The sequence below is a fragment of the Nerophis ophidion genome, linkage group LG08 (assembly GCF_033978795.1).
Source record: "Nerophis ophidion isolate RoL-2023_Sa linkage group LG08, RoL_Noph_v1.0, whole genome shotgun sequence".
In the NCBI taxonomy this organism is placed as follows: domain Eukaryota; kingdom Metazoa; phylum Chordata; class Actinopteri; order Syngnathiformes; family Syngnathidae; genus Nerophis; species Nerophis ophidion.
The window spans coordinates 25,402,452-25,425,000 of NC_084618.1; the positions used below are offsets into that span (position 1 = coordinate 25,402,452).

The window sequence follows — 22,549 nt, forward strand, 5'->3', positions numbered from 1 at the left end:
TTTTTCTCTTTTTTTTTTTTTATGTGAGATTCGACCACCGAGCCATGAGAGCATCAACACACTTTGGAGGGAAATTGCATAGACGCCGTGCGCATGCGGACAAACTGACGACACACACACACTATGAACACGAAGCGATGGATTGTTGACCTGACAACACACACACACATAAACAATAAGGGGCGTAGGTGTGTGTGTGTTATGTCCGCTCTGCTGGTGCGCGGAAGTCTGGGCGGTGGGTTTGGGTTCTAAAGCCCCCTCCTGTCAGATACATTCATTAGCAGAAACACTCAGTCGCTACAAACACCCTCCCATCCCCTAGGGGGCGCTACAGCATGTGTGTGTGTGAGAGGTGGTGTTAGTAGCATGCACTCGGGCTGGGCGATAAAACGATATCAATATGCATCACCGTAGAAGTGAAAAAAAAAATGTTTTTTTTTTCGGAGGAGGAAACAGGGAAGTGTGGAAGCAAGGTTGGTTGCACGAACAAAGGCTCTTGCTCTGTGGTACCTGAGCAAGGCAGGAAGTGAGTCACGTGACACGGTAAGAGCCAATCAGGTGACAGTCAAAATGAAGAAATTGTGGATAAAAGAGGAAAAGTCACCCGGACAGTTTTTTGGATTTTTCCAAAGGGACCGTAGTCAGACCAATGTGGTCTGTAAATGATGCAAGGCAAGACCGCTAAATACCACACCACCTTGGAGCTGCTCGCCCTTTAGAGCACAGCTGTAACTTCCTGCCACTAAACCTGCAGAAAAGAGTTCTTATCAGGTTTCTCCCTGTTTACAATTTCATACTTTGCACTATTTTATTAATAATATTTAAATAATGAATGCATAACAAAAATTCCTTTCCATAAATAAATTATAATGACATGGCAAATTCATGTTACACAGCCGTTATTTCCTGTCAATAAACCTGCAGAAAATAGTTCTTATCAGGTTTCTCCCTGTTTACATTTTCACACTTTGCACTATTTTAATAATTATATTTAAATAATGAATGCATAACAAAAATTCCTTTCCATAGTTAAATAAGAATAACAAGGCAAATTCATGTTACACAGCTGTTACTTCCTGTCAATAAACCTGCAGAAAATAGTTCTTATCAGGTTTCTCCTGTTTACATTTTCACACTTTGCACTATTTTAATAATAATAATAATATTTAAATAATGAATGCATAACAAAAATTCCTTTCCTTACTTAAATGAAAACATCATGGCAAATTCATGTTACACAGCCGTTACTTCATGTCAATAAACCTGCAGAAAAAAGTTTTTTTCCCCGTTTACATTTTCACACTTTGCACTATTTTATTTAATAATAATATTATTGAAATAACGAATGCATAACAAAATTTGTATAGGTAAATAAGAATGACATGACAAATAAATGTTACAGAGCCATTATTTCCTAGCACTAAACCTGCAGAAAATATTTCTTCTCAGGTTTCTCTGTTTACATTTTCACACTTTGCACTATTTTCTTACACTCTATGAAGCATTTTTTACATATTCCTTATTTTTTGCACCTTCTTTTTAAGAGCTTGTTAAGTCTTCAATGTGATTTTACTATTTTGTTTACATTGTTTTCCACGCTTGTGTTGTCGTTTCCTTTCTGCCTTAATAGCGGAGGGCATTATAATCAGAGGAAGGTTACATTTAAACCAAAAATATTTACATTAAGGGACAAGCGGCAGAAAATAAATGGATGGATATTTTCTTACGCACCTTATTTTCCATATGTGATACATTTAAAAAAAAAAAGGCAAAATCAACAGTATAATAATCATTTAAAAAATTAATTTCCATAGTTAAATAAAAATAACATGGCAAATAAATGTTACACAGACGTTATTTCCTAGCACCAAACCTGCAGAAAATAGCTATTCTCAGGTTTCTCTGTTTACATTTTCATACTTTGCACTATTTTGTTTTCCACTTTATGAAGCATTCCTTATTTTTGCACCTGTTTTTTAAAAAGATTATTGGTAATTTTGTTTACATTGACTGTTTTCCACACTTGTGTTGACATTTCCTTGGTGCTTTGATAACTGAGGGGAATATAATCCCATTTTAATACAAATATTAACATTTAATGTAGTTTCCTCCTTCCCGTTATTTTCCATAAATCATAAAGGACATCAGTAATGATCAATATCGACTGATTAAAAAAAACAAACTGATATCGTGATACCGTTTTCAGCCCTATCGCCCAAGCCCTAGCACACCCACACCAATGTGTTGTAGAAGGTCGACGTGCAACAAAACACGAGGCTCCGCCCACCAGACCTTTGAAGTCGTGAGGTATGACACATTTTAGTTTTTTTTTTGTTTTGTTTCTTTTCTCCAAATATGTATTCACAAACAAAACACTTAATAATAACAATAACAATAAAAAAAAAATGTTTCCTTGCTTGTAAATTGCTCCTGATAAAAGGGGGCGGGGCATCACACACACACACACGCACAGAAAGGATGACGCCGAGAGACGTTAGACTGCGCGCGCACACTCGTACACGAGCGCACATGGTCCTAAAGTGACAAGCTGGTCAAAAGCCTCCTATTAGAAACCCGACAGGAAATAAAGTTTTTTTTTTTTTTTAAAGTCATCTCCTTTTTCTTTGATGTTTTAAATCATCTCATTTATAATATTTTTTTAACTTTGTACGACACACACAAACGCGCGCGCATACATACACACACCTTTTACTTCTCGTCTTGTAGAATTCCTGGAGAAGCTGCTGTTCCACTGTTGTCCCCCAGGGGGCGCCACTCTGAGCGGACCCGTCATGGCCGCCTTGTCTGACAAGGAGGTCCACTTCCTGCTTTTTTGTCTTCCTGACCGAAGAAGTGACCCCGCCAAACGCCCCGCCCCCTCGCCCGTGATTGGCTCTGTCACACAGACGCTCGTTTCCCAAGGGAGTCAGCCAACAAAGGGGAGGATGAGGGGGCGTGGTTTAATCTCCAAATAAGGGCAGGAGGAGGTGGGCGAGTGCAAAAACGCCCACCAGCCTGGCTGGGTGGGCGTGTCCCGGAGGGGGAGCGGGTCCAAACAATGTAGGCGGAGCTGGGCTCCGGAGCAGGTGGCGTGACGAGGATGGTCCGCGGCGTGGGTCTTTTTGGGACCTCAGCTCAGAGTCGTCGGCGGAACATTCTAGAACGCTGGCTCAGCACGATTGTCCCGTCCGTCCTGGGAGAAGGACCGCCAGTAGAATTTTGTAGAACTTTTCCATTTGACATCCAAACTGTCCTTGCTTTGAGTGTATGTGTGTGTCTTGGTCCCGTACATAACAATCCCAACATGATAGAACTTTCCCCAAGTATGGCGGGCCCTCCAGTCTTCTTCAGTGGTATTTCTTTTTTAAACCCATAGCACTGCGTGTGTGTGTGTGTGTGTGTGTGTCCAGGTAGGTGAGGTAGTGCCCAGAACCATGGGTGGGCAGTGGGGGTGTGTCCACTTTGAGGTAAATGGCAGCCATCTTGGCGTCTGCCTGCTGTCAGTGATGCCGCGGTTCATAGGACAGTTGAAAAAAAAAAAAAAAAAAAGGCAAATGTGTATGGAAGCCTGGAGGGAGCAGCACTGAGCTGAGTAAAGGCCCCGCAGGCCAGGGCCCAAAAGAATCAGAATCATCTCCAACAACAAAAATAAAGCCACCATTGCAGGCGGCCAATGAGGCAAACACGTTACTGAGGTGATGTGTGTGTTGGTGTGTGTGTGTGTGGAAAAAATATATTAAAAAAGTGTGTCTGCAAAAGCAAAAATATAAAAATAAAATAGGTTTGTGTGTGTGTGAAAAAAAGAAAAAAAAGTGTGTGTGAGTGTGTGGAAGAACAAAACAAAAGTTTGAATGTTTGTGCCTGTGGAAAAAAAAATAATTACAAATAAAAGTGTGTGTAAAAGCAAAAAGATAAAATAAAATAAGTTTGTGTGTGTGTGAAAAATAAAAATGTTTGTGTGAGTGTGTGGAAAAGCAAAAAAAAAAAAGTTTGAATGTTTTTGCCTGTGGAAAAAAGATAGATTACAAATAAAAGTGTGTGTGTAAAAGCAAAAAGATAAAATAAGTTTGTGTGTGAAAAATAAAAATGTGTGTGTGTGTGTGGAAAAGCAAAAAAAAAAAAATAGTTTGAATGTTTGTGCGTATGGAGAAAAAATAGATTACAAATAAAAGTGTGTGTGTAAAAGCAAAATGATAAAATAAGTTTGTGTGTGTGTGAAAAATAAAAATGTGTGTGTGAGTGTGTGGAAAAGAAAAAAAAAAGTTTGTATGTTTGTGCCTGTGGAGAAAAAATAGATTACAAATAAAAGTGTGTGTGTAAAAGCACAAAGATAAAATAAAATACGTTTGTGTGTGTGAAAAATAAAAACAAAGGTGTGTGGAAAAGCAAAACAAAAGTTTGAATGTTTGTGCCTGTGGGAAAAAAAATTGAGTAAAAATAAAAGTGTTTGTGTGAAAAAAACAGAAAGAAAAAATATTGTGTGGAAAAGTAAATATAAAAATTCATATAACTTTTAGTGTATGCGAAAACAATAAAAAATAAAAACAAAAATGCGTGTGTATGTGTGTGTCAATGAGCAAAAACATGAATTAATAAAAAGTGTATGAGTGTGGAAAAGCAAAAAAAAAAAAAGTTTTTATTTGAGGGGAAAGATTAAAAATAAAAGTGTGCGTGTGTGTGTGTGTAGTAGCAAAAAAAATCAATGCAAACATTTTTATGTGTTTGGAAAATAATACAATAAAAATAAGTGTGTGTGTGAGAAAAAAATGAAAATAAGTGTGTGTGTGTGTGTGTGTGTGTGTGTGAGAGAAAATGAAATGAAAATAAGTGTGAGTGTGGAAAATTTAAATGAAAAGTGTGTGTGAGAAAAAAAAAATCAAATAAAAATGAGTGTATGTGTGTGCAAAACTAACATAAAAAAAGTGTGTGTGACAAAAAATGAAATGAAAATTAGTGTGTGTGAAAAACTAAAATAAAAAAAGTGTGTGTGACAAAAAAATTAAATGAAAATTAGTGTGTGTGTGAAAAAATAAAATGAAAAAAGTGTGTGCGCGTTTGTGAGAAAAAAAAAGAAAAAAAAATGTGTGTGTGTGAAAAAAGAAAATGAAAATAATAGTGTGCGTGCGTGTGAAAAAATAAAATGACAATAATAGTGTGTGTGTGTGTGTGTCACAGGAGCCGGTCCGATGACAGAAAAAAACAAAAACAAGGTTAAAAAAATGGAGTAGTCTGCCAGAAAGATAGCACCGGGATGGACTGGAACGGCTCAGATTGACTTGAGGAATCCATGCTGGGTCAGTCCAGGTGTGCTCACCTGTCCCAGCCCACCTGCTGATTGTGAGGCTGCAGGCGGACAATAATACTGAGAAGAGCAATGGCCGCCGCTCTCTCTCTCTCTGTGTGTGTGTGTGTGTGTGTGTTGGCATGCTCAGACGGAAGGGCCCCTACACGCCGCAGCAGAAGCCCCTCCTCTTCCTGCCGGCGAGAGTCGCTTCCAGTTTTTTTGTTTGTTTTTTCTGTACAACGCCAGTGAGTCTCCCCACCCCCCTCCCCCGTGCCCGTCACACCTCCTGGTCCTCGAAGACCTCCAGGAAGAGCGGCGGGAAGAGCTCGTTGGGACACTCCACCTTCATGTGCAGGAAGCGGCTGGCGTGGCAGGCGCCGATCATGCGCAGGTCGGTCACCTTCATCAGCAGCTTGGGCCAGAAGTGGGGGAGGCTGTGCTTGCGGTAGTTGATGTAGTGCTCCAGCGCCAGCAGGTACGTCTCCTGGCACTTCTCGATCTTCTCCATGCACGTCAGGCCCGAGCGGTCTGCGGGGGCGGAGCCAAGACGGTCAGGATAGGATAGGATAGGTCTTTATTGTCATTGCAACAAGTACAACGAAACTTTGTTTTCAGCACAAACCTGTTCAAGATTAGACAAACAAACAGTGTACAGGGTTACAGATCAAGAACGCTGATGGGTCGCCTTACGTAAAAGATGGGAAAAATGTAAACGCTGGGGAAGGATGAGTAAAAAAATACAATCTAGACTGGGCTCCTAAGGGGGCCCAGTCTGGAGTGGGAAAAAAAACCTCCATAGCAAAGCACATATACATATTACAACTTGCATCTCGAGATATCTAGCAACAGAGGGAAGGTAGTTCAAGGTCATGATGGTAAGACGGTCAATAAAAGCCTTGCGTGCTTTTATTGTGGAGAGGTTCCATGATAGGGCGGTACCATGCAACCTTCTGAGCTCCGGTACGATAGTTGAGAGGCGGCCGATACTGATGTCAGCACAAATAATTCACACTTGTCGTCATTCTGTAGTGTGGAATTTGAAACAAGGTTTGATCGAGTCAAATGAGTAAAACAGAACAAGGGTAGCTATAAAAAAACAACAAACTATTTAGTATTAAAGGTCTACTGAAACCCACTACTACCCACAACGCAGTCTGATAGTTTATATATCAATGATGAAATATTAACATTGCAACACATGCCAATACAGGTTTTTTAGTTTGCTAAATTACAATTTTAAATTTCCCGGGAGTTTCGTCTTGGAAACGTTGTGTAATGATGATGTGTACGCGTGACGTCACAGGGTTTTAGGAAGTGTGAGCGCTACGGACACACACACAGCTAAAAGTCGTCTGCTTTAATGGCATAATTACATAGTATTTTGGACATCTGTGTTGCTGAATCTTTTGCAATTTGTTCAATTAATATTGGAGGAGTCAAAGTAGAAAGATGGAGTTGGGAAGCTTTAGCCTTTAGCCACACAAACACACGGTGCTTCCTTGTTTAAAATTCCCAGAGGTGAAAATTTACTATGGATCAGAGCGCGGTCAAGCGAACATGGATCCCGACCAAATGTCAACCAGCAGGTTTCGGTGAGAAAATTGTGGTTAAAAAGTCAGTTCTTACAGGAGAAAAGCTGAGCTTGTGCCGTCCATAGCTGCCGTCGACTCCCCTGAGACATTGGCGTCAAGACACCCGTGGAGACACCCCTCCGACTATCAGGTACTATTAAACTCACTAAAACACTAGCAACACAATAGAAAGATAAGGGATTTCCCAGAATTATCCTAGTAAATGTGTCTAAAAACATCGGAATCCGTCCCAATGCAATCGTGTTTTTTATTTTATTTTTTTTTATTTTTCCTAGTCCGTCGCTATCAATATCCTCAAACACAAATCTTTTATCCTCGCTCAAATTAATGGGGAAATTGTCGTTTTCTCGGTCCGTATAGCACTTTTTGTTGGACATACTTTTTAAAAAATTATTGGTACTTTTGTTTACATTGACTGTTTTACACGCTTGTGTTGACATTTCCTTTGTGCTTTGATAACTGAGGGGAATATAATCCCATTTTAATACAAATATTAACATTTAACGTAGTCTCTTCCTGCCCATTATTTTCCATAGGTCATAAAAGACATCAGTAATGATCAATATCGACTGATTAAAAAAACAACAACACTGATATCGTGATACCGTTTTCAGCCGTATCGCCCAAGCCCTAGCACACCCACACACACAAACACACGTCAATGTGTTGTAGAAGGTTGACGTGCAACAAAACACAAGGCTCCGCCCACCAGACCTTTGAAGTCGTGAGGTATGACACATTTTAGTTATTTTTTTGTTTTGTTTCTTTTCTCTAAAGATGTATTCACAAACAAAACACTTAATAATAACAATAAAAAAAAAAGTTTCGTTGCTTGTAAATTGCTCCTGATAAAAGGGGGCGGGGCATCACACACACACACACACACACACACACACACACACACACACACACACACACACACACACACACACACACACACACACACACACACACACACACACACACACACACACACACACACACACACACACACACAGAAAGGATGACGGCGAGAGACGTTAGACTGCGCGCGCACACTCGCAAAGGCGCGCGCGCACATGGTCCGAAAGTGACAAGTGACAAGCGTCAACACCCGGCCATGGACACACTTCTCCGACTATCAGGTACTATTAAACTCACTAAACACTAGCAACACAATAGAAAGATAAGGGATTTCCCAGAATTATCCCAGTAAATGTGTCTAAAAACTTTTTTTTTTTTTTTCTAGTCCGTCGCTATCAATATCCTCAAACACAAATCTTTCATCCTCGCTCAAATTAATGGGGAAATTGTCGTTTTCTTGGTCCGAATAGCACTTTTTTTTGGACCTACTTTTTAAACGGGGATAGCAGGTCCATAAAGGCCTACTGAAATTAGATTTTTTATTCAAACGGGGATAGCAGGTCCATTCTATGTGTCATACTTGATCATTTCGCGATATTGCCATATTTTTTCTGTAAGGATTTAGTAGAGAACATCCACGATAAAGTTCGCAACTTTTGGTGCTAAGAGAAAAGCCCTGCCTTTACCGGAAGTAGCAGACGATGATGTCACATGTTTGATGGCTCCTTACATATTCACATTGTTTCTAATGGGAGCCTCCAACAAAAAGTGCTATTCGGACCGAGAAAACGACAATTTCCCCATTAATTTGAGCGAGGATGAAAGATTCGTGTTTGAGGATATTGATAGCGACGGACTAGAAAAAAAAACGCGATTGCATTGGGACGGATTCCGATGTTTTTAGACACATTTACTAGGATAATTCTGGGAAATCCCTTATCTTTCTATTGTGTTGCTAGTGTTTTAGTGAGTTTAATAGTACCTGATAGTCGGAGAAGTGTGTCCACGGGTGTGTTGACGCCAGTGTCTCAGGGGAGTCGACGGCAGCTATGGACGGCACGAGCTCAGCTTTTCTCCGGTAAGAACTGACTTTTTAACCACAATTTTTTCACCGAAACCTGCTGGTTGACATGTGGTCGGGATCCATGTTCGCTTGACCGCGCTCTGATCCATAGGAAAGTTTCACCTCTGGGAAGTTTAAACAAGGAATCACCGTGTGTTTGTGTGGCTAAAGGCTAAAGCTTCCCAACTCCATCTTTCTACTGTGACTTCTCCAATATTAATTGAACAAATTGCAAAAGATTCAGCAACACAGATGTCCAAAATACTGTGTAATTATGCCGTTATAGCAGATGACTTTTAGCTGTGTGTGTGTGTGCAGCGCTCATATTTCCTAAAAACCCATGACGTCTTGCGTACACGTCATCATTACACGAAGTTTCCAAGACGAAACTCCCGGGAAATTTAAAATTGATATTTAGTAAACTAAAAAGCCGTATTGGCATGTGTTGCAATGTTAATATTTCATCATTGATATATAAACTATCAGACTGCGTGGTGGGTAGTAGTGGGTTTCAGTAGGCCTTTAACCGTCTGGAAAGGACATATGCTGTCTTTAAGTTGAAGTTTAACCAGGTGGTCGCAATAATTCATCAAGTTCAGCTCATGACACAATAAGCTGACGATGATGCGGACACGTTTGTTACTGGATACTGTCAGAGTTAGTTTGTGACGAACCCCAAGTTGCAGAGACGGTGAATAAGAAAACATGATTTAATATAACACTAAACTGCGATGAGGTGGCGACTTGTCCAGGGTCTACACCGCCTTCTGCCCGATTGTAGCTGAGATAGGCGGCAGCGCCCCCTGCGAGCCCAAAAGGGAATAAACGGTAAAAAAAATGGATGGATGGATGGATAAAACAGGAACAAACAAAGGGTACAACAAAAAGCACGCACGAGGCGGATAACAAACTTGCCTATGGACAAACAAACTTTTGTAAGCAGGGAACAAAACACAGTAAGCTACAAACCACTATCAAATACAGCTTACCGCAACGCTGCATTGACACGACATGATACGACACAACAGGTAGCAGCAGCAATAATCCAGCACAGACTGGATGGGAAGGCAGGTTAAAATAGGAGTGGGCTGATTGACACCAGGTGTGGCAAGTTGCCATTCAGCCACAGCTGAGGGGAAACAGCGCTCAGGGAGAAACACAGGAAACAGACAAAATAAGAGCGCGGACAGGAAATACTACGCACACAGAGGAAACAAAGACAAATGCAGAGGAAAAAACTAAAACACAACCAAACTGTTAGGGACGAACCTGACAGATACTTCCTAATGATATGCATCTATAATTATTTTAATACTTAATATTAACAAATGTGGTCTTCTACACTACAATGTTGTTCAATGGTTATGACATATCTAGCTTGTGTGCTATTGTGCGCTTAGCTGTTGCGTAGCTGCTTTTAGCCCACAGCCTTGCATGTTTGCCTTTTGCAAATGACTTCAGTAAAATAGGACATTTAGATGTTAACTGGCTGTCCAGCTTTGCAAACGTAAACACGCAGCAGGACTGCTTGTATCGAACATGATATCGCACACAAGTAAACAGACTGTAGGACTGCTTGTATCGCACATTATATCGGCCACAAGTAAACACGCTGCAAGACTGCTTGTATCACACATTATATTGCACACGAGAAAAAACACGCTGCAGGACTGCTTGTATTGCACATGATATCGCACACAAACAAACACATGGCAGGACTGGTTGTATCACATGATTTCGCACACAAGTAAACACACTGCAAGAGTTTGTATCGCACATGATATCGCAAGCAAGTAAGCACGCTGGAAGACTGCTTGTATCGCACATGATATTACACACTTAAAAACACTGTGCAAAACTGCTGGTATTACACATGATATTGTACACGAGTAAACCCACTGCAGAACTGCTTGTATCACACATGATTTTAAACACAAGTAAACACACTGCAAGACTGCTTGTATTGCACATGATATCGCACACAAGTAAACACGCTACAGGACTGATTGCATCGCTCAGGATATTGCAGAAAAGTAAACACACTGCAGGACTGTTTATATCGCACATGATATTGCACGCAACAGCTGCAGGACCGTTTCTTTCGCACATGATATCGTATGCAAGTAAACACGCTGCAAGACCGCTTGTATCCAACATGAGATCCCACAAGTAAACACACTGCAAAACTGCTTGTACTGCACATGATATTGTACACAAGTAAACCCGTTTCAGAACTGGTTGTATCGCACATGATATCGCACAAAAACAAACAAATGGCAGGACTGTTTGTATCACACATGATTTCGCACAAAAGTAAACACGCTGCAGGACTGTTTGTATCGCACATGATTTCGCACAAAAGTAAACACGCTGCAGGACTGTTTGTATCGCACATAATATCACACGCAAGTAAACAAGCTGCAAGACTGCATGTATCGCAAATGATATCACACGCAAGTAAACCTGCTGCAGGACTGCTTGTGTCACACATTATATCACACAAGTCAACAATCTGCAAAACTGCTTGTATTGCACATGATATTGCACAAATGCAGAGGACAAATTTCGCCACACCTAGTGTGTGTGTGACAATCATTGGTACTTTAACTTTAACACAAACAAACACACGGCAGGACTGTTTTTATCACACATGATTTCGCACACAAGTAAATACACTGCAGGGCTGCTTGTATCGCACATGATATCGCACACATGTAAACACGCCACAGGACTGTTTGCATCGCTCAGGATATTGCACCAAAGTAAACACACTGCAGGACTGTTTGCATCGCACATGATAATCGCACGCAAGTAAACACTCTGCAAAACTGCTTGTACTGCACATGACATTGTACACAAGTAAACCCGCTGCAGGAATGCTTGTATCGCATATTATATCGCATGCAAACAAACACATGGCAGGACTGTTTGTATCACACATGATTTCGCACACAAGTAAACACACTTCAGGACTGTTTGTATCGCACATGATATCGCACGCTGGTAAACACACTGCAAGACTGCTTGTAACACACAGGAGATTGCAAAAAAGTAAACACACTGCAGGACTGTTTGTATCGCACATGATATCGCACGCAAGTAAACACGCTGCAAGACTGCTTGTATTGCACATTATATCACACAAGTAAACACAATGCAAAACTGCTCGTATTGCACATGATCATGTCCACAAGTAAACCCGCTGCAGGACTGCTTGTATCGTACATGATTTTGCACGCAAACAAACACATGGCAGGACTCTTTGTATCACATATGATTACGCACACAAGTAAACACAATGCAGGACCGCTTCTATCACACGTGACATCGCACACAAGTACACACTCTGCTGGACTGCTTGTATCGCATATGTTATTACACACAAGTATACACACTGTAGGATTTATTGTATCGCACATTATATCTCACACAAGTAAACACACTGCATAACTGTATCACACATGCTATTGTACACAAGTAAACACGCTGCAGGACTGCTTGTATCGCACACAAGTAATCATGCTGCAGGACTGCTTGTCTCGCACATGATATTGTACACAAGTAAACACGCTGCAGGACTGCTTGTATCGCGAATGATATCACACGCAAGTAAACCCGCTGCAGGATTGCCTGTATCGCAAATGATATCGCACGCAAGTAAACAGTTGCATGACTGCTTGTATCACACATGATATCGCACGCAAGGAAACACTCTTCGGGACTGCTTGTATCACACAAAAGTAAACATGCTGCAAGACTACTTGTATCGCAAATAATATCGCACACGAGTAAACAGCTGCAGGACCGCTTCAATCCCACATGATATTGCATGCAAGCAAACACTGCAGGACTGCTTGTATCGCACATTATATCGCACGCAAGTCAAGACTGCAGGACTGCTTGTGTCGTACATGGCATCACACACAAGTAAACACACTGCAGGATTGCTTGTCTAGCACACAAGAAAACACACTGCGAGATTGCTTTTATCGCTCGCAAGTAAACACGCTGCAGGGCTGCTTGTATCGGACATGATATCGCATACAAGTAAACACGCTGCAGGGCCGCTTGTATCGCACATGATATCACACACAAGTAGACACGCTGCAGGACTGTTTGTATTGCAAATGATATCATACGCAAGAAAACAGCTGAAGGACCGCTTCTATCGCACACAAGTAAACACCCTGCAGGACTGCTTGCATCGCACATGTCATCACACACAAGCAAACACGCTGCAGGACTGCTTGTATCGCACACAAGTAAACACACTGCCTGATTGCTTGTATCGCATGCAAGTAAACACGCTGCAGGACTGCTTGTATCGCACATGATATCGCACACACGTAAACATTGCAGGGCTGCTTGTATCGCACACAAGTAAACACGCTGCAGGACTGCTTGTATCCCACATAATATCACACACAAGTAGACACGCTGCAGGACTGCTTGTATCACAAATGATATCGCACTCAAGGAAACAGCCGCAGGACACCGCTTCTATCGCACACATGTAAACACTCTGCAGGACTGTGTGTATCGCACACAAGTCAACACACTGCCTGATTGCTTGTATCGCATGCAAGTAAACACGCTGCAGGACTGCTTGTATCGCACATGATATCGCACACACGTAAACATGCTGCAGGGCAGCTTGTATCGCACATGATATCACACACAAGTAGACACGCTGCAGGACTGATTGTATCGCAAATGATATTCCACGCAAGAAAACAGCTGCAGGACAGCTTCTACCGCACACAAGTAAACACTGCAGGGCTGCTTGTATCGCACACAAGTAAACACGCTGCAGGACTGCTTGTATCCCACATAATATCACACACAAGTAGACACGCTGCAGGACTGCTTGTATCACAAATGATATCGCACTCAAGGAAACAGCCGCAGGACACCGCTTCTATCGCACACATGTAAACACTCTGCAGGACTGCGTGTATGGCACACAAGTCAACACTGCAGCACTGCTTGTATCGCACACGATATCACACACAAGTAAACAGCTGCGTGATTGCTTCTATCGCACACAAGTAAACACGCTGCAGGACTGCGATACCGCACACAAGTAAACACGCTGCAGGACTGCTTATATCGCACATGATATCACACATTTTACATGCAAGCACATATCCTCAACTACTTTTTTTTGACAATATCAGTCCGATATCAATTATTGCATCTAAATGTCCTCCAATAAACACACATGGTTGGTCTTTTCTTCTCATCTACTTAGGTATTTTACAAAAGGTAAACATGCCAGGCTACAAGCCACCAAGAGCTAACAGCTACACAACAGCTAAGCACACAGTAGCACACAAGCTAGACCTGGGTAATAATCATTGAACAATAAAGCAGCCCATTTGTCAACAGAAACAAGTATCAAATAATCATGGTGGCTTATTACTTCCACAAACAAAGTCTAAAAGGCGGAAAGTATCCAGTAACAAACGTGTCCGCACCATTCAACATCATGGCCTGAGCTTTATAAATTATTGTGACTGCCTGGTGTCACAATAAAACACTTTAACTTAAACACAGCATTAAGGAATAGGTTAGTGCAGGGGTCACCAACGCAGTGCCCGCGGGCACCAGGTAGCCCGTAAGGACCAGATGAGTCGCCCAGTGGCCTGTTCTCAAAATTGCTCAAACAGCAGCACTTACCAGTGAGCTGCCTCTATTTTTTAAATTTTATTTATTTACTAGCAAGCTGGTCTCGCTTTGCATGACATTTTTAATTCTAAGAGAGACAAAACTCAAATAGAATTTGAAAATCCAAGAAAATATTTTAAAGACTTGGTCTTCACTTGTTTAAATTAATTCATTATTCTTTTGACTTTGCTTCTTATAAATTTCAGAAAGACAAGTTTACACAAAAAAATACAACCTTAAAAATGATTTTAGGATTTTTAAACACATATACCTTTTTATCTTTTAAATTCCTTCCTCTTCTTTCCTGACATTTTAAATCAATGTTTGAGTAATTTTTTTATTTTTTATTGTAAAGAATAATAAGTACATTTTAATTTATTTCTTCATTTTAGCTTCTGTTTTTTCGACAAAGAATATTTTTGAAATATTTCTTCAAACTTATTATGATTAAAATTCCCCAAAAAAATTCTGGCAAATCTAGAAAATCTTTAGAATCAAATTTAAATCTTATTTCAAAGTCTTTTGAATTTATTTTAAAAATGTTGTTCTGGAAAATCTAGAAGAAATAATGATTTGTCTTTGTTAGAAATATAGCTTGGTCGAATTTGTTACATATTCTAACAAAATGCAGATTGGATTTTAACCTATTTAAAACATGTCATCAAAATTCAAAAATTAATCTTAATCAGGAAAAAAATTACTAATTCTTTTTTTAATTTTTTCAAAAAGATTCAAATTAGCTAGTTTTTCTCTTCTTTTTTTCGGTTGAATTTTGAATTTTAAAGAGTCGAAATTGAAGATAAACTATGTTTAAAAATTTTATTTGTATTTTTTTTCCTGTTTTCGCCTCCTTTAAACCGTTCAATTAAGTGTTTCTTTCATCATTTATTCTCTACAAAAAACCTTCTGTAAAAGGAAAAAAAAATGACAGAAATACCCATTTTTTTTATATATATAGATTTATTTATTAAAGGTAAATTGGGTAAATTGAGCAAATTGCCCATTTCTGGCATTTATTTTAAGTGTGTATCAAACTGGTAGCCCTTCCCATTAATCACTACCCAAGAAGTAGCTCTTGGTTTCAAAAAGGTTGGTGACCCCTGGGTTAGTGTTTCTCTGTTTAACTCATTTCACTTGATCTAACATTCCACACTACTCAATGATATAATTATGTATGACTCGTATCGGATCAACATCGGTATCAGTATCGAAAGTGAAAAAATAGCGAAGAAACCTTCTTTTTATGATTTGTTGACTTTTCTTCTCTGCAAACAAACAGGAATATTGACAAAACAGGGCTGGAATCAGGTGTTGGAAGGCTTGCGGACGCACCTGAGCTCATGAGCAGCACGGCCTGCAACAGAGCCACCTCCGTGTCGTCCAGGTTGAACTGCGCCAGGCTCTTGCCCAGGTCGAAGATGGCGTCCGACACCACGCCCAGCCCGCCGTTCTTCAGCTGCTCGCGCTTGACCGCCATCTCGCCGCTCAGCGTCAGCGTCTCGCTCTCGGGGTCGTAGCGCATGGCGGCCCTCAGCGACATGATCTCCATGCAGCAGCCCTTCAGCAGGATGATCTGGTCCTCGCACGGCAGCTGGCGGGGACGCCACAGGAAGTCGCCGTTAATGCCGCGCTTTCATTCGGAGGGGACGACGGATGCACAGGCCCAGCCCCCTCGTGTTTAATGCAATGGATCCTCCTTAATGAATGTTTCATATTCCTGCGCTGCTGACTGACCTGTCAGTCATGCACCTTGACACGCACACACACTGAGTACCGAACCACTCAGTCCGATTCCCGGGTGACAATTCCATTCAATCGATTCTCGATTCAAACCTCACAATTTGGTGCAATAATAATAATAATAATAATAATAATGAAACTTTTTCAAAACAATTTACAGGTGAGAAAAGATCTTTCTGGTTGCGAGGAGACGGACTGAAAAAAATTAAATGAATAAATTAAAAAAAAAATGTAATTAATTTTTGAAACTCATGAATCGATTTAAAATCGGAATTAAAAATTTTGTTTTGTGCACACGGGGTGCACAAAATCGATTCAGAGCTGAATTGCAAACCTGAGTCGTCGATCCTTAATTTTCAAAAGTCTATTTTTAAATCAAATATATATATATATATACATTATATAAATAAATATATATATTTTTTTATTTAAAGACATTTTAGTCCGATTCAGAATCAATTCTCACAATGTATTATTTGGTATACCGTATTTCCTTGAATTGCCGCCGGGGCGCTAATTAATTTAAAACCTCTTCTCACTCCGGCATTTACCAAAGGCATGCGGTAAAGGCAAGCATGCGCTAATTATTTTAAAACCTCTTCTAACTCTAGCGTTTACTAAAGGCATGCGGTAAAGGTAAGCATGCGCTAATTAATTTAAAACCTCTTCTCACTCCGGCGCTTACCAAAGGCATGCGGTAAAGGCAAGCATGCGCTAATTATTTTAAAACCTCTTCTCACTCCGGCATTTACCAAAAACATGCGGTAAAAGTAAGCATGCACTAATTATTTTAAAAACTCTTCTCACTGCGGCGCTTACCAAAGGCATTCGGTAAATTTAGGCCTGCGCTTAAAAATTTGAGTGTGATGTAAGGATACCATCATGAAAATCACATTTAATAAAAAAAAACGTTATTATGGTCTTACCTTTACTTATAAATGAAGTCCATGCGCAGCTCCTTCTGATCAAAAGCATTGATAACTTGTTTATAGAAGTCTTCCTTATCTTTCTTCAGTTTTAAAAGTCTCTCTGTCCCGATGGAGATCTTCCTTTATTACCTCCTGCTTCGATTGAAAGTCCAGTTTAGAAAACTGTTTTATTTTAGATATGTAATCCTCCATGTTAAAAGTGCAAGCGAGAGGAAAAAATAAACGATCGCTGCTCACTCTTGCTGCTTGTTGTCACTTCGTCTGCAGCCGAGTTGTCGCAAGAAGGATCACTAGCGCCCTCTACCACCAGGAGGCGGGAGTCATTTAATGACTCATATTTGACACACGCAGCTACAGTACATTAATAAAACAGAGATGCTTACTGTTCTTTTTAGCATATTCAATAGTTTGGACCTTAAATCCTACTGAATAGCTCTTAATCTTCTTCCCTTTATGGGATTTCAAATGATTCAAATCAGCCTCCTCCATTTTGAAAATGATGACAGGTGACGTGTCACTCGTGACGTGACGAGTTTGACCCGGCGGAAATTCTAGGCATATGCTAATTAGTTGGCGAAACAAGTTTGACCCGGTGGAAATTCTAGAAATGCGCTAATAAAAATAATATTTTGCGAAACGAGTTTGACCCGGCAGTAATTCTAGGCAGGCGCATACTATATACCCGGCGACAATTCAAGGAAATACGGTAATCATTATAACTTTTATAAGTTGTAATTATTATACTTTTGGTTGCAAGGAGATGGACTAAAAATGTCTCCAATTTTTTTTAATTTTATTTAAAAAATAGAAAATTAAGAATCGATGACTCAGGATCGCAATTCGGATGTGAATCGATACTACCAGAGGTGCACAAAAGAATCGATTCACATCCGAATCGCGATCCTGAGTCGTCTATTCTTAATTTTTCAAAAGTGTATTTTTGAATGAAATATTTATTTATTTAAGGACATTTTAGTCCATCTCCATGCAACCTGTTTTGAAAAAGTTATAATTTTTAAACCAAGTAACAAATTGCAAGAATCAATTCTGAATCGAATCATCTCTCCAGGAATTGGAATCGGATTGAATCGTTAAGACACCCATCTCAGTCCATCTCCATGCAACCATGTTTTGAAAAAGTTATAATTATTATACCAAATAATACATTGTGAGAATCGATTCTGAATCGAATCATCACTCCAGGAATGGTGAATCGGATCAAATCGTTCGGTGGCAGAAGATTCACACCACTAACAGGGGTGCACAAAAGAATCGATTCTTAATTTTCAAAAGTCTATCGTTAAATGAAACATATTTTTCAAAGACATTTCTAGTCCATCTCCATGAAACCGGAAGGAATGTTTCTAACCTGGAAGCTGTTTTAAAAAAGTTGTAATTATTATACCAAATATTACATTGCAAGATTCGGTTTGAATGGACGATCAATTCTGAATCTGATTCCAGGAATTGAAATCGGATCGAATCGTTAGGTGACCAAAGATTCACACCCCTGCTAGGGGTGCACAATAAAATAGATTCATATCCAAATCTTTTTAGGGTCGCAGGGAGTTCGGTACGTACATCGGTTCAGAGGTCACGGTTCGGTTCATTTTCGGTACAGTAAAAATACAACAGAACATACATTTTTTGATTATTTATTTACCAAATTTGCAAAATCTTCCACCAAAAATATTTTTCCTAGTGGAATATTTGATGTGAAGTAATCGGAACCTTGGATAGGTCAATAATTCATAATAACATTGATTTTGATTCAATATTATGTTTTAAGCAATGACAGTTTGAAAGGAAAAAAAACAGCTTTGTTTCATTAGTCGACGTTGCAACTTTTTCTAAATTTCATTTAGCCTTTAAGCCTTTTTTTTTCTCTTTTGTTTATTTTAATAGTATTTTTAGAATGTGCCGTGGGCCTTTAAAACATTAGCTGTGGGCCGCACACTTTTGACAACCCTGCTATAGATAATAAATAAAGTCTGATAAATCTATGGGTAAAAAGCAGAGCCTGGCGACATAACTTTCTCGCTCTCGCTGTCTCTGCCCCTCCCTCACGAATGTTGCTGCGTGCACAAATTGTTTTGTTTTTAACCCCTTCTTAACCCTGAACGTACATTGAAAATACACGCAACCCTAACTTAAAATGCCGGACATTTGAGGCATTTAAAAAACTCCACCCGGACAGCCCCGCAAAAGAGGACATGTCCGGTGAAAAGAGGAGGTATGGTAAATGGGTTGTACTTGTATAGCGCTTTTCTACCCCTTTTTAAGGAGCCCAAAGCGCTTTGACAGTATTTTCCACATTCGCCCATTCAAACACACATTCACGGTGGGAGCTGCCATGCAAGGCGCTCACAAGGACCCATCAGGAGCAAGGGTGAATGAAGTTTCTTGCCCAAGGACACAACGGACGAGACTATGATGGTAGAAAGTGGGAATTGAACCAGTAACCCTCAGATTGCTGGCACAGCCACTCTACCAACTTCGGGTATTTGTTGTGTTGCGTTTATGTTGTGTTACTGTGAGGATGTTCTCTCGAAATGTGTTTGTCATTCTTGTTTGGTGTGGCTTCAGTGTGGCGCATATTACTAAGAGTGTTAAAGTTGTTTATATCACAACCATTAGTGTACTCTGTGTCACCCAGTATGCCTTGCAGTCGTGTGGGTGTATCTGCGGAAGCCACATACAACATGTTGCTGGACTGGCAAGCAGTTTGTACGTGTTGTAGAAGGCGTCAAAAGCAATGGCTTCATAGCACGCCCTTATTCTTGTTATCTGGGTGACCGCTAACAGATATTCGCAGCTCCTATTGTCTTCTTTACTTTGTGACACGGGTCAAAATGGCTCTTTGAGTGGTAAAGGTTGCCGATCCCTGAACCATGTATATTATAATATATATATATATATATATATATATATATATATATATATATATATATATAGTGCTTCACGGTGGCAGATGGGTTAGTGCATCTGCCTCACAATATGAAGGTCCTGCAGTCCTGGGTTTAAATCCAGGCTCGGGATCTTTCTGTGTGGAGTTTGCATGTTCTCCCCGTGAATGCGTGGGTTCCCTCCGGGTACTCCGGCTTCCTCCCACCTCCAAAGACATGCACCTGGGGATATGTTGATTGGCAACACTAAATTGGCCCTAGTGTGTGAGTGTGAATGTTGTCTGTCTGTGTTGGCCCTGCGATGAAATGGCGAATTGTCCAGGTTCTACACCGCCTTCCGCCCGACTGTAGCTGAGATAGGCGACAGCACCCCCCGCGACCCCAAAAGAGAATAAGCTGTAGAAAATTGATGGATGGATGGATGGATATATATATACACACACACACACACACACACACACACACACACACACACACACACACACACACACACACACACACACACACACACACACACACACACACACACACACATTGATTTTTGAAAATCATGAATCGATTTTGTAACAGGATGACTAAGGACCACAATTAGGATGTGAATCGATTCTTTTGCGCACCCCTGTTGAGGGTGTGAATCTTTGAGTACCTAACGATTCGATCCGATTCAAACTCCGAATCGTTGATGATTTGATCCAAACTGATTCTGGCAATGTAATATTTGGTATAATAATTATAACTTTTTTAAAACAGGTTATAGGTTACACAAACTCACTCTGGTTGCATGGAGATGGACCATAAATGTCTTTCCGAATATAAATACTTTATTTAAAAAATAGTAAATGAAGAATTGATGACTCAAGATCGCGATTCTGAAGTGAATCGATTCTTTTCCGCGCCCACGGTATCCAAAGTTGCGTCGGCGGCGCTCACCTCGGAGAACATGGGCAGTTTTTTGGCAAAGTCCACCACGCGCGTGATGGCGGGAGTGATGATCTTGGTGAACTCGCTGAAGGCCTCCAGGTCCACCTTGTCGCCGTCCGACGTGGGCGCCACCGGCGACTGGCCGATCTTGTCCGGCTGCGGGGGAGACCAGGCCTGATTACAATCGGGAGGACTCATTTGCATACAAACACACACTAACATTCCTATACTTCACACTTCTTCAACTAATCCCCATGTGGGCCCCTTCCCACCACACCCAGCCACATCCTTCCAGTTGCCTAGCAACAACCCTCCACAATGGCTGCCATCCCCACCGCGGGCGCTTCTCAACCCCGCCCCCCCTCCCTTACACTTCCAGAACCCGGCGGTGGCGTGAGAATTTGGGAACAGAAGAGCGATGCCAGGATCCCGAGGCCCCGAGTTCACCGGCGCGAGCGAGAAAGCAGGAAAAAAAACGCAGGGGCCGCCGGCTCCCTCGCCAGCTGGCACGTGAGGTGAGCGAGCGAGGATTTCGCCGGATGAGGCGCCAGCTCAGGCGCGGTGGGACAGCGAGACGGGAGAGGAGATTAGAGCAGGAGGAGGGAAACCATGGGAGGAATTAAGACCGGCCCAGAAGGATTGAAGGCTGCGAGGAAGACGAGGAAGGAATAGCGAGAGATGAAGTCGCCGTTTTGAGAACACGTGGCTCGAGGTCGTGGGATGTTTCAGGACAGGTCCAGGAGGACTGTGCCTCGGTTTATCTAGGCTCTGCTTTTCCTCGGATTTGGTTATTTCGGATGCAACAGACGAGTTAAAAAATGTAATATCACTTCAGAATGATCCACCTGTGGGGGGCCAAAGGTAATTGAGAGGGGCAGCAGCACTTTGATGAAGAAGGTGAGAAACAATGTTGCATTCAAGAAAGTAGGAATGTGTGGCTCTCTCCTCCTTTCATTCCTCTTCAGCAACATGTGTTCAATAAAATCAAATGTTTTTATACTATTATTTTCAACAGGTAAAACTAAGTAACTAGATTTACACTATTTATCTTACCTTCTCCTACCTACCATATGTTACCTACTTCTTACCTTATGTTACTTCTTACTTTCTGTTACCTACTTCCTCCTAACTCTGTTACCTACTTCTTACCTTTTACTTCTAATTACTTCTTACCTTCTGTTACATACTTCTTACCTTATCTTACCTAATTCTTATCTAGTGTTACTTACTTCCCTTATGTTACCTACTTCTTAATTTCTGTTACTTACTACATACCTTCTGTTACTTACTTCTTACCTTCAGTTACCTACTTCTTACTTTGTTACCTACTTCTTACCTTCTGTTACATACTTGTTACCTTCTGTTACTTACTTAACTTCTGTTACTTACTTCTTACCTTCTGTTACTTATGTCTTACCTTCTTCTGTCTTGTTACCTACTTCTTACTTTGTTACCTACTTCTTAACTTCTGTTACATACTTCTTACCTTCTGTTACTTACTTACCTTCTGTTACTTCTTACCTTATGTTACTTACGTCCTACCTTCTTCTGTCTTGTTACCTATTTCTTACCTTCTGTTACTTCTTACCTTCTGTTACTTACTT

At 40.7% G+C, this 22,549-nt stretch overlaps 1 protein-coding gene across 2 annotated transcripts in view; it reads right to left on the reverse strand.

Moving 5' to 3' along the window:
• Positions 1-5,472: 5,472 nt before the first annotated feature.
• The window catches only part of thrab (thyroid hormone receptor alpha b), a 285,769-nt gene continuing 268,692 nt past the window's right edge, over positions 5,473-22,549 (reverse strand). The window contains exons 6-8 of one of the 2 annotated variants that reach the window (XM_061908104.1): positions 20,955-21,101; positions 15,782-16,040; positions 5,473-5,812 (exon numbers count right to left, since the gene is read on the reverse strand). In XM_061908104.1, coding sequence (XP_061764088.1) covers positions 5,562-5,812; positions 15,782-16,040; positions 20,955-21,101 — 657 coding nt within the window. In that variant the 3' untranslated portion in view covers positions 5,473-5,561. The remainder of the gene's footprint in view (positions 5,813-15,781; positions 16,041-20,954; positions 21,102-22,549) is intronic. The other variant, XM_061908103.1, reaches the window with a different exon arrangement.